Below are 13,919 nucleotides of genomic sequence, written 5' to 3' on the forward strand. Positions count from 1 at the left end.
TATATTAAATTTAAGGAATTATTGATCAATAATAAAGCTCGCAAATTCTATGAAGCACATGGGAAATGCAAAGAAACTAGTCAGGATGAAGTGAATCAATGCTCAATTGAGCTTCAAATTAACTTGAAATCACATTGCTCAAATTAGAGGATACTTAATCTACCCTTTCTCTAGAATCTAGATAGATACTAATCATCTAGTACTTGCTTCTATTTATACTAAAGAAAAACAGGAATGTTATAAATGATAGATAGATGTGGAGGTAACAGGAAAATGTAACTTGTTCTCCGCTGCCTCATAACTTGAAACTTATTTCCATGACTTTGACTAAGCTAGCCATACAGTGGCGGATCTAGGAAATTTTTTCAACGTGTTCACTGCTCGGGTCGATCATAGGATTCGGGTCGTTCCGACCGTTCGGATCGCTTCGATGGTTCGAGTCGGTTAGACGGTTCAGGTCATTCAATGCATCAAGATTGAGATTTTACTAAAATCATCTTTGTTTTCTCAAATAATGACCAAAAATTCTTTTAGAAATGCTAGCATATCTCACTTTCTTATCTTATGCAATGTAATGCATAGCAATCAGATGATTCATATAAGTACCAATTGCTACATATAGCAATTCAAACTGTGTTGATTTTAGTTGACAAGAGTTTATATAATTTTGTGTAAAGAAAACATATTTTAGATAATCAAGTGAATGTGTTGATTTTAGTCGACAAGAGTTACATAATTTTGTGCAAAGAAAACATATTTTAGATAATCAAGTGAATGTCACCATTTGAACTTGAGCCAAGCATAACATAGCAAGGAACAAACAACAATGATTAAGTAACCAATAATAAAAAAATAAAAGAAACTGCTAGAAGTGGGAATAGAACCTAGGTTCTCACAATGACAAAGCAAGGAGTTTACCACTAGACCATGGTTCAACTTTGCTTATGGTTTCACTCATAATTTATATGTGGGTTCACTCTCATATTTTATATAGGCGTTTTATGTAAAATCCGAAACTCAGTGGGTTCCCATGAACCCGCACCCAACTACCTAGATCCGCCCCTGTAGCCATATATGCCATAACTACTTGCTAGCTAGAAATTGAGTAACTGATGCAGCGGTAAAACGATAACGAAGATCGAATCACGTTGATTTTGTGAGTGCCCGTGATGAACTTCTCAACTTCCAAATCCCATTCAAAGGTCAAGAAAAATGAAGAGAAAAATATTTATTGATAAAATTCAAGTATGTCCATTCACATTACATCAGCATCATATAAATAGACTTTCAAATTCGAAACGGGGAAAAACCGCCGTAGGAGACGTAAAAACTGACGAAAAAGGCCATAACTTTATTTGTGAAAAAAAGACCATGGGCCAAACACAAACCAAAAAATAAAAATGTAAAAACTGCCGAAAAAACATAAAAAAGCTCATTACTTTATTTAGGAGGCGTTTTTTGGGCTTCGGACAGGGGAAAAACCGCCGTAGGCTGTTTGCCACAACGTGCTCCTCGCCTCAAGCTTCGATTTGATTGGTCGTGGGCTTGAAACGGAGATTCGTAGGCCAAGTTATACTCGTTTTTGTGGGCCACATACCTTTGGAAGCATGATTACAAACCTCCAAATATAACATGACACACTCTTCAATACTTGGGCCTCCATCAGTAACCTCCCAAATAGTTTAATGAGATGGTCAAGCTCATTCTTGCATTCGGTTTGGGTTGACCTACCCGGATCCTTTTAGCAAATATAACCCAGGTCCAGTTTATAACCCACACGTACTTCAAAGAATACAACACAACTCACAACTAACAGTATAAATCCGATTAAAATTATAAGCCAAAAAGCATTGTACATGAAGCCTTATGTTTCGAGTGTACAACAATTACACATTACTACATTAGTCACCTCTTGGATTTCAAATTCTAATTGTGACACACATGCATACACACATATATAAAAACATTTATCAATCTTCAGCACGCTATTTAGTTAATGGTCCGATTCAACTTTCGTTTCGAATCTATATAGTAATTTACCTTTTGAAAGTCAAATGCATCAAAATCTTGCTACTGCTAAACTAATACAGAAAACCCATTTCGAAATGAGACAATATTAATTATATTTGACAAATGATGGAATAAGTAGGTTGTGTATCATCACATTTTCGCACCTGTCCGATCTTTAACTCAAGTAGAATATCAATCGGAATCTCGAAGGGCTGATTGCAAGCATTTCACAAGATATTTTGCTGTTATGACCATCTCATCACTCACCTGCATGCACAAAAGAGGCAAATAGTACTAAACATCTTCTAATAAATCAAATTTCTTTCTTGCAAAATGATAATCAAGGAAGTTATTATTGAATGTATATACTAAATGTTGTGTCATTCTAGTTTGGCTAGGTGGTAAATTAAAATGGGCATATTATTCTCTTGGTGTAGTTTAGGAGTAGTAATTAAGTAGAAGATTCTATGAGTCACTATTCGATCATTTAGCTTTGTCTATCTTAATCTCAGCAACGGTCTTAAGAAAACCATATGTATTCATATGTTCTTAGTAACTATGAGATGTCATACCAACTTTTATAAATATTCTTTAATGGATAAATGCTTGAAAGGCACTACTAATATTATGCTACCCTCAAACTCGAACAGCCGTTTGACGAGAAACTCAAACGGCCATTTAAGGATGGGTGGGGTGGGGTGGGGTGGGGTGGGGTGGGGGGGGTATGATGCTAGCTTTACTCTTCAAACAACAGTTTGATGCAACCCCAAATAGTCATTTGACACCAAATAGTCATTTGAAAATGAGGTAGCATTATATTGTCTCTAGCATGTGTATAACAAACCCCTTTTGCAACCATGCATCAGATGCAAGAGGGTGGTCTGCTATACATATGTCAATGAAAATCTAAGTTTACATCGTTTTCAAATGACCGTTAGAGATTGGACCGAACGACTCATTATAGTTATCATTACATTTCAACTAATTGAGTTCTATTTACACTAATTCTTCATAACTAAACTAATTACTTGTAATGAACTTAAGATAGTTTTTTATATAATGTTAATAAGGACAATAAACTATATTCAAATACATACATGTTTAACATACTGAAGTAAAGGATTATCATATTCCACTTATTATATGACATAAATTAGTTATACGCATTTTGAAAATTTAATTACGAAATAACAAAATACGTACGAGCATGTATAATAACATTAGTAGAAGTTATTTTAATTTTAAATTAAATAACAAATCACATAATTATAATAACATGTTCATCTAAATCTATCACTTCTATAGACTAACATACCTGAGCAGTGATGGCAACCAGATGAGCAGTGTTGAAAGGAACAACACTGAAACAAGTGATGGTAATATGAAGTTTCTCCATCTCAGTTAAGGTTTTCAATACTAATGAGGAACTTTTCATGCTGTAGATTCTCACTAATATTTTGCTTCCCAAAATTCTTGCTTTGATCTCAGGACTACAACTGCTACTAGGTAAATAATTTGCGTCATCGGAAGAAGATGCAACGTCTTCATGACGGCCACAAAACTTGTTTTTCCCAGCTAGGATAACAGCTGATTCCTGAATAATATCTTTTCCCTTGACACACGTATCTTCTAGTTCCTTCACCCGGGTTTGAAGTTGTATAATATAGTTACATGTATCTTCTAACACCGTAGCCTTATCCATCTATATGACAATTAATTAGAAAAATTTAAAACTGTGGGCATTCTGTAGTTGAAATATAAAGCTATATATCTTTACCAATTATACCACATTAATTAATGCCAACTTAGGTGATCATATGTATAGATGAATTTTTCTTTTCCCAAATGGAGAAGAAAAGAAGAGAGCAAATTGTTTCTAGGAGAGAATTTTTGTTTCTGGTTTCTGGGTGATCCGTCATTTGTAATCATGAAATGGCGGATTCTAAACACTGTACAGATGGTACAAGATCCTGAGCGGGTTTGAATCGTAATTAGAGGTGCTATAAAGTGATTTTAATGTTAAAACTATTAAGTGCAATGTATGTTAGTACCTTTTTAAGTCCTGGAAGGAGAGCAGACAAAGAAACGAAGCGTTCAGCCAACTTCTCCCTTCTCTTCCTCTCCGCCAAGACATGCTCTTGAGCTTGCCTATAATTTCTTCGTGTACTCCAAAACTTGGTACTACTAAATGAACCAAGCAATTTGTTAAGACTCTCGATCGTCTCCTCTTTAGGCGTCAAGCCATCTTGGTGCTTAAGGTTTGATCTTCCATAGAGTTGAAACTGGTCAATATTCTCTTGTGGTGTAGGGTTTCCAAAAGATATCGTGAAAGTACTAGATGGCAAACCATGGCTAATCTTATTTGCCTTATGATCTTGTTGCTTGTCTGCATCACCATTGTTTGTCGTTAAATGAATAGACTGGTGTCCTGTGACCAAATTTGGATAACCTTTGAAACTTTCAGAAGAAAAAGAATCCACTGAGTTATTATAACGGGGATGTGCTTGTTGATGTTTTAAGATTTGTCTTGACTCTTCCATTTCCTATCATGTCAAGTTGATCAATTTGAGAACGTATATATTAATTAACAAAAATATCAATAGTGCATGATATAGCCATAGGTTATGTGCTCTAATAATAACTTTTGTTATTTTGATTAGGGTTCCATAATTAAATCCAGTGGTAATGATCATAAAGCAATCATATCTAATTGCTCGTGTAACCCATGGTTTTCATGAGTTAATTTGTAAATACGTACCAGTTAAGAAATTTTGTATTCTGCTTATGAACTTTTTTCACTGTTCAGAAAATATGAAGTTCTGATTTTTCTATTTGACAAAAGGAATTTTTATATTGGTTTCAGCATGAATTCATTAAAATTAAATAAAGAAATGATCTGAAGCAAATTTCCTACTTCTACAATTTGCTCAAATCAAAGACAAATGTATGTGGCTGACCAGGATATTTATAAATTTGATACAAAGTAATTTTGCTTTGATGCAAGCTAGGCCTGCATGAGCGTAGCAGTTTGTAAGGGGATTCGAAGTCGGTTAAGATGGATTGTATACGGGTGATATCTACCCTTTAAAGTCCCCTGGCAACCAATTGCAGTTGGCTAGTAAAAAAAAAAACCTCGTTGAGAACACAACTTCAGCTTTCGTATTCTTACCTTTTGTGGGTCATTGTTTACTTACTTCCTTTTAACTACGTACCCAACATAATCTTTGTTTCGATTAAATGTAGTTTAGTAGTCAGATTTTTTTAATTAAAGTTATTCCTTTGGTTTTATGCATATCTTTTGTGTGTTTTAATGGAATATGCATATAAGTTGTCTTTTTATACAACTGATTTTGATAGTCATTTCATTGTACATTTGTTCGTATTATACTTCCAGAAGAAGAGAACAACAGGAAGAAATATGATAACGTTGTCAAAGACTTAATTTGATTCTAATGAAATATTAAATACCTAAAATTCTATATATAGGATATTCTTTTTGCATGGGTTTTCTCAGATGAAAGTCGTGTGTATCCTAACTATATTCTTATTTCTTTTTGCCGATCAGTTTATTATAATTTTCTACCTTCTTAATTAAGCAACATGGAGCCTTAACAATAGAACTTAATACCTCTAAACATAATCTCCTATAGGTTTAATTTCCTGATTGAAAAAAAGAAATATTGATTTAAGTCACTCAAATTTTATCATGTGTTTCAAATGTAGTGAATAAATGAAACTTATATGAATTGTAGATTTGTAGCTGTTATTTAGTGATTATTTTCCCAATTAACTTGAAGTTCAATGAGCGGAGAAATTCACTAAATAATAAGCAAGTTTCATAATTTATTAATTTAAGTTAAATTGAAACAAAATGTACTAAATAGTTATCAAGATTCATATATGTTCTGTTTTTGTCACTTATTTTATTATAATAACTTTTATAGAAAAAACACTTAATAAGATTGCAACTTTAGTAACTCTATAGAAAAAAAAAACAAATTTTAACTCTTGAGAAACTTGGATACCATTCACTAAAATTTGTCCTCAAGATAAAGAGCCTTATTAATTCATACTTGCTTTATTCAACTCACAAATTATATGCTGGGCTCCTTAACAAAAAAAGAATGTTTGGTATATGATGCTTAATCAAGCAAGGAAATCATATTAAACTACAAGTAGCTTTGAAAACGATATTGTACTGGTCATTACAAGATCAAAATCTAGTAATTCTTACCAGCTCTGGCAGCCATGCCATGAATGGGTTATCCATTATAAGTGCATTTAACTTGTACGAATTGCTCAATGTATACTGCATACAACAATGCTTAAGGACCTGCAACATTGCAAAACGCTTCAGATTCATATATTCAAATAGATAAACCGACTTACTTGGTTACTTTTAAGAATCTGGATCACATTTCGGTATTTAAAAAGAACAATAACGAACTACGCAGTATGCTTCCTATTGAAGCGGATGTGGGAATCTTATATATTCTGATTTCATTAAATCCTTTGACAAAAACAAGTACTGATCACTTCCAAATGAAATGGCAAATTATGTTTGAAAATTGTAAGATCTTGCAGATAGAAGTAACTTATTCAATCCCCTTAAAAACAGCATATATAATACAGCAAACATATCATGAATCATATTTGCTCAAAATAAAGCTAATTTAATTAGACATATTTCCACAAATTTTCCTAATTTTCGATCCAATAAATCAAAACTAATCTAAGAGCAAAATGGTGTGGATTTCACAATTTGATAACAATTCTTTTTGCTGTACGTCCAACAAAATCTAAAAATCATGAGTTTCAGCAAAAGTAAAACGAAATTTATAAAATATATATGTAAAACAACATCAGCTCCGGCATGGAGACCTGCATGATTTGAGGGTGGATTCAATATGGTTTATTAACAATATGATTGATTAAACTTCTTTTATAGAAATTAGGGTTCTGCCAAAAAAATCCAGAAACCATAGTTTGATCTATTTAAGAAACAAATTAATTAGAATATGAGAGCCTTACAGATACTATTAGCAGAAGTCTTGGGGATTTCAAAAGTGTATTTGGTTTATTATTTTGTTTAAAAAAGCAATATGATATGTTCTTTCATCAACAAGCAAATATTTTAAAAAAATAAATAATGGAAAAGTGGATGAGAAAGGATATTAAATTAAAAACCTTAACAAAGACTGTAGATCTCTTCCTCTACTCCAGATTGCTTCTCAAGTATGCAGCTACTGCGATTTCAATGGCATGCATTTATAAGTAATAACACAAATGTTTCCAAGCTAGAAGAACCGCGAGCCCCCTCAGGTTTTGTATTTATATTCATAGTTTATATATGATCTTTATCTTTGTAATCTTTTGTGCCTAATTCAAAAGATTCTCATGTGTATTAACACCTTTTTCTCTCTGTATATATATACATATATATATATATATATATTATCTTTTAAATATTTATATATATACATATATATATTAACACCTTTTTCTCTCTGTATATATATACATATATTTATATATACATGTAAAGAGAAGACAGACGACGAATCCTGTTAGATCCGTAGAAAACATTACTATAGAGGGGAGGAGGGGTAGAGGACGACCGAAATTGACTTGGGATGAGAGGATTAGGCATGATTTGATAGACCTAAACCTCTCCGAGGACATGGTTGAGGATAGGAATTCGTGGAGAAGTAGAATTAAAGTTAAGGATTTTTAGAGAGAATTGAATACCTTAGGGCTTAGACTTAACTTATTTAGTCCACATACCATAATGGTATTTCCCTTGCATATATTATTATTATTATTATTATTATTATTATTATTAGCTTTTATATAGCTGTTAAACTGTGATCTTATTATTAATATTATATAATAATATTAATATTAATATTAATATTAATATTATTATAATTACTAGTAGTTTTTATATAACTGTTAAAATTTGATTTCCTTTATTTTGCTTTATTTTCCTTTATTTTGCTTCATACGCATGTTCTTAGAGCCGAGGGTCTCTCTGGAAGCCACCTCTTTATTCCTTTGGATAGAGGTACGGTGTGCCTACATCCCACCCTCCCCAGACCCTACTTATAGCTTTGCTGTCGGTGGGATTTTACTGGGCATGATTGATTGATCTTTTAAATATTTCATTTATGCAGTCAGCATAAAGGATATGCATTTGTCTAGACCGTCTCCTATATAATTTTGATACAATATAACAAAAAGAACAAAAGGCACACCTAAGTCTATGTCAACTTTTCATTTTCTGTTTAAATATATAATATACTATACAGTAATTTGCAGCCAACTGAAACTAGGATATTTTTCGTTTATTAGGCCATCCATATTCACAAACCAACCCAAACCAATCTTTTATTATAAAACTAATTTCTCTCTCTTCCATATATCCAATTCAATCAAACTCAAACTTTCCACACTCATTAGCAACCCAACGTTCATTATTAATTTTTCAATAAATATAATTTATAATTGTTTTTCTAAATGGCTAGAAATATAAAAAATAATGGTTTTATATTAAAAATACTATATTCATAACACATATTTAAATAAGTAATGTTAATTTTATATTAATTTTTTTAACTAACTCATTTTATAATAAAATTTATATATGTACGCTCACAAAAGAAATTGAACAAGACTGTGCGTTTAAATTTTTATAAAAACGTAATTATTAAAAGTTATTAACAAAACTCAAAATTAGACATAAAACAAATAATTGTTAAAGAATAAAGAAAAAGAAATTAAAAATTTACCCACTCATATGGTGACATGTGACACCAATATGAGTTGCAAACTAGCTTGCTAGAACAAACTAGTTTGCCATCAATTCAATGTTTTTTAATATTTTTTTATTCTAAATAGTATGACAAACCAATGATGGTTTGCCAATGCGAGTAGTTTTAAAGCGGGTTCGGGTCATTTTGACTCATCATGGACAACCCTCCAGTACAATTCAATTTAGCGTCAATCATATTAGGTGGGTTCGGGTCATTTTGACTCATCATGGACAAGCCGCCATTTCAGTTCGATTTAATTAGTGTCATTCATATTAGGTTTATCCACCGTTTTCCAATTACTTTTTGTTGGTTTTGAACTCCTTCTACGCATGAGTTTGTTTTCCTAGCTTCTAGTATAAAAATTACTAAATTAGCTTTTGAAGAATCCTAAATTTGAAACTCACCAAAAACGGGGTGTCTTGAGGGTTAGGTTTACACATGCATCATAATTCTTAAACATTCAAAACTTCGTTAAACAAGAGCAGAAATGTTAACAATCTTCGTAGCTGGGGTACCATAGACATAACGTAGAAACTTCAAACTTTGTGGATGCCAGTTAGTTCTTCAGTGGGATAACCCCGCCCCAGTACTATACAAACCTTGTTCTAAATCTATCCAAAAGTCGGACTAACCATAAAATGCCTTGAGTTGCTACAACTGCAACTTGGTCGCCTGCATTGGTAGTAGATAATGCACAGTTGGCTACCTTCTATTAACAAACGAAACAACACTGGTTCCAATCATTAACACGTAACCAGTGGTCAGTGCTCAGATCACCTGCATAATCTACATCACAAAATTCTTTTAATTCACTTATAATCTCCCTCTTGAACTCTACTCCAAATTAATCGTTCCTTTAATATATAAAATTAACGAACTGCAACTAAGTGTACAATACAATAAACCATAAAACAAGCAAAAGAAAAAATAAAACAAATGAGTTTCACCCTACATTGGTGAAGGAAAGAAAATGTAATGCTTCCACCATGGTATAAATAAGAAAGTGAGTTATTTTTCCACATCGCTAAATTATAAACTAGTAAGCTCTTTATAAGAAAAAGAGCTCATATGATAATAATCTTATAAGACAAATCATACCCAGTGGGCCTAGCGGAAAGTGCGAAGCACGCGCCCAGGCTCGCGCGCTTTGATGACACACTTTGCACTTCGCATCGCTGCGAGTCTCCTTAGTGTTTTTGAAAATTTGTTCCTTCCCGCTACGCGAAGAAGTAAACTCAAGCCCTTTCGCGCTACGCAAAGTCTTATAGTTTTCCGGAAAAACTTTTGTTCTTCGCGCTATGCGGGCGCTTTGATGGCACACTTTGCACTTCGCATCGCTACGAGTCGCGTTAGTGTTTTTCAAAATTTGTTCCTTCGCGCTACGCGAAGAAGTAAACTCAAGCCCCTTCACGCTACACGAAGTCTTATAGATATCCGGAAAAACTTTTGTTCTTCGCTCTACGCGAAGATCACTTAAGTAATCCTTCGCGCTACATAACGTCATAGTTACGCAAAAGTGACACGTTGTCTGCCATGTGGCCTAGTTAGGGCTGACTTGACAACCATACGTATACTTTGCGCTACACGAAGTGTTTGTTTGTGTTGGTTCGCGCTACGCGAACGGACCCAATTTCAAGTATAAATGGGGTTAAAATCTAGCCTTCACTCTTTGTCCCATATCCAATTTTCTCTCTCAGTTTTCTTATATATAAGAATGTTGGTATAATACCCGGGTAGTCGTAACGATACCTCTCCGATCGAAAGAAACTTCTATATGTGAATCCAAAGGCTCTACCTAAACAATGTAAGACATTGTGCCATTGTGTAAAGTTTCTAATCTCGTGATTATCGTTATGATTATGGGTTTATACTAACTTAGATATACTACATTGTGTTTAACCTAGGTTCTTAATACCAGGATGCGCGCTTTAATTGTAAACTTGCAAGGTGAGACATTTGAGTCTTTGTACACTCACATTTGCATGAAACAACTGATTTTTTAATTCTATCATGATGATTTTAAAACTTATTAAACTCATGACAGATATTCCAAATACTTTTTAAATATATTTTCAAAGCATTTTAATTACATTACAATGATTAAGTCTCCATAGACGTACGAGATGATTACTATTGGTATTGTGGGGTTCTGTATACAAGACTTGCCTACTAGGCTATAACACATTACTTATTGGACAAGTGTTAACCAATAAGTAGTATGATCATAATCAAAGATACGGTCGAGTGACATAGACCTTTCGCTAATTTGTAAGTAGGCAGATGTTTTTAAATGTGTAACTATAAATGTGTAATTGTAAAATGTTGTAACTGTGATTTGTAAGTAGGCAGATGTTTCGGTAATCGGTAATTTGTAAAAACATCTTAATGTTGTAACTGTAAAATGTGTCATTCATAAATGAATGTACTTATCAGTATTCCTGCTGATCAAATCCTTTTAAACATGTTTCAGGTGACTTGTTAATGATAAATGAATGATGTTTGCGGGCTTCCAGCTTAAATAAGTGGGTTGTCACAAAAATAAAGAAATGTGTTTTGTAAATTAGGATTTATCCATATAAACTTATGTTTGTATAAAAATGGGTTTTATTCCCAGTTTATGAAATAACAATCATGGTATTTTTATAACTCTGATAATTTTTCTAACTATGATCCTAATGAAATAACAAGTGGGTTGTCACAAGTTAGTTCTACACATCATCGATCGGACCATGTTTAGCATGGTTTGATTTCTCCTCTTGCTCATGCCATTATGTTGGGGTGTGCCGGGTGGAGTGAGCTGTGAAACAATTCTACGCTCTTTTAGATGATTGATGAACTCTGAGCTGAGATACTCTCCATCTCGATCTGATCGAAGTATTATAATAGTTTTTCCGAGTAGGTTTTCCATTTCGTTTTGAAACTCTTTGAACTTTTCAAAAGTTTCATGTTTGTGTTTCATAAGATACACATAAGTATATCGACTATAATCGTTAATAAAAGAATGGTTCTGAAAGGGCCGCACACATCAGTATGTATCATGTTTGTGTTTCATGGTTTCTAGACATGGTTCTGAAAGGGCCGCACACATCAGTATGTATGAGTCCTAACATATCTTTTGCTCCTTCAATTTTATGAGTGAAGGAGTCCTTGGCGAGTTTGCCAGCTAAGCAAGACTCACAGTCGTCAAAAGAGTCTGGTCCTGTGGATTCAAGAATCCATTTGGATTGGAGTATTTTAACTCGTTCCTTGCTTATGTGAGCAAGTCGGCAATGCCATAGAAACGTATCATTGATGCCAGATTTGATACGTTTAGAAAGATTAAATACATTACTATTAATTTGAACATCAATCTCATAAATACCATTTCGAGGTTTAGCCTCAAAATAAAAGGCATCATTCAAGTAGGTAGAAATAGCAATACCATTAAAAACGTACTTAAATCCTTGTTCAAAAAGTAAAGAAACTGAAATAATGTTTCTGGTCAAACCATGAGCAAACAAACAGTTATTCAAAGTAACTACGAGGCCAGACGGACAAGCAAAATGATATGTGTCAGTTGCAAGAACTGGGACTCTCTTCTCGTCACCAACGATGAGTTCCATGCTGTCTTGTTTCAATTTCTTCCAGTTCAGGCTCCTACAAGACATTAGCGACGTGGTAACCACATCCGGTATCAAATACCCATGTGTTGCTAGAAACAGTGAAAAGTTCAATCATATATGGAAATACCTTTAGAGGAGCCTTCACCATTAGCCATCTTCTTTGCTAGCTCAGCTAGATGTTCGGGACAGTTATGCATCCAGTGCCCCATCTTGTTGCACCTTTAGCACTAGCGCTCCTCAGGAGGCGGCGGTGGTACCTTTGCAACACTTTTGTTAGTGTTGGTGGCATGCCTGGAAGCAACAGTAACCTTCTTATTGCCTTTACCGTTATAACCCCGGTTCTTGGGTTTAGGTTTCTTGACACCAGCATATCGAAACATCAGAACTTGATTAGTTTTAGTAGGAATGTTCATCTCAGCAGTCTTGAGCATACCATGAAGCTCCGACACTGTCCTCACCCATGCATTCATATTGAAATTCATTACGCACTGGTCGTAAGAGCCGGGGAGAGAGTTTAAGATGAAGTCCGCTGCCATTTCATCTGACATGGGCCAATAAAGTTTCTTCAGTTGGTCGATGTACCCGTTCATCTTGACGACATGCGCACTGACAAGGGATCGCCGTTCCATTTTGTAGCTTATAAGTTGTTTCATTGTGTCGAAACGTTCTTGGCGGACTTGTTTCTGAAACATGCCCTTGAGTTGCTCAATCATTTCATAGGCACCAAGATCTTCCAAGCCCTTAACAAGCTCAGATGACATGGTGTCTAGTATAATGCAAGCGAATTTAGTAGGGTCGTCGTTATGCTTCTCAAGAACCTTTCTGCCAGCAATTGTATTGTTTTCAGGCTCTAATGGAACCGGTCCATCGAGAACATAGAGCTTCTTTTCCATGTTGAGAACGAGTCTCAAATTGCGGTGTCTTTCAAGAAAATAAGTGCCGTTCAGTTTTTCTTTCTCAAAAATAGTCTTGAGGGTGAATGAGGAGTTATTATCAGTTGACATTTGTTTAAATAAGCAAAAGTAATTTTAACTAATAATTTCGATGTTATAATCTTATTATTAATGACCCAATTAACATTAATAAAATACGGACTTGAGAATCTGGCTTCTAGTTAGTAATGACAGCTGTAGCACACAACATTAGTAAGTGGTTAGGCAGACTGACAATGATTGCCAATTGTGAATAAAGCACAACTCTCGGTTATGAGGCCTATTAAGACAACAATTGCCTAAGTAGATACGTTTATCCTCATCTATGCCCACTTTAGTCTTCAGACAGCTGTAGCACGTAACAGAAGAGTAAAGTTATAGTCGCCCTAGTACAGACATGTGTGAAAGGGCCGGATGTGTCAACGAAACCCTTTCACTTTGAAGGGATAGGCTAGAAAACAAGTGCGGTGATGTAGCTCCAAACACTTAAAATTTCGCAGTATGCCTTAAGTGTGGCTTATAATAGGATGACATAAACTATTGATTTTAAAATTGGGATTAAT

At 34.1% G+C, this 13,919-nt stretch overlaps 2 protein-coding genes across 2 annotated transcripts; both read right to left on the minus strand.

Moving 5' to 3' along the window:
• Positions 1 to 1,953: 1,953 nt before the first annotated feature.
• Positions 1,954 to 6,946, minus strand: LOC143539229 (transcription factor bHLH18-like). Its single transcript, XM_077032601.1, has 4 exons — positions 6,245 to 6,946; positions 4,062 to 4,553; positions 3,326 to 3,712; positions 1,954 to 2,277 (listed from the first exon to the last, which is right to left on the minus strand). The coding sequence occupies exons 1-4, from the start codon at positions 6,371 to 6,373 to the stop codon at positions 2,203 to 2,205; spliced, it is 1,083 nt and encodes a 360-aa protein (XP_076888716.1). The 5' UTR covers positions 6,374 to 6,946; the 3' UTR covers positions 1,954 to 2,202.
• Positions 6,947 to 9,534: 2,588 nt separating this feature from the next.
• Positions 9,535 to 13,317, minus strand: LOC143539212 (uncharacterized). The gene is made up of 2 exons (XM_077032592.1): positions 12,858 to 13,317; positions 9,535 to 9,608 (listed from the first exon to the last, which is right to left on the minus strand). The coding sequence occupies exons 1-2, from the start codon at positions 13,315 to 13,317 to the stop codon at positions 9,535 to 9,537; spliced, it is 534 nt and encodes a 177-aa protein (XP_076888707.1).
• Between the last annotated feature and the right edge of the window lie 602 nt (positions 13,318 to 13,919).

Source organism: Bidens hawaiensis, unplaced genomic scaffold, assembly GCF_021521415.1.
Source record: "Bidens hawaiensis isolate Kalapana, Puna unplaced genomic scaffold, B.hawaiensis_p1.1 tig00011830_1, whole genome shotgun sequence".
Classification (NCBI taxonomy): Eukaryota; Viridiplantae; Streptophyta; class Magnoliopsida; order Asterales; family Asteraceae; genus Bidens; species Bidens hawaiensis.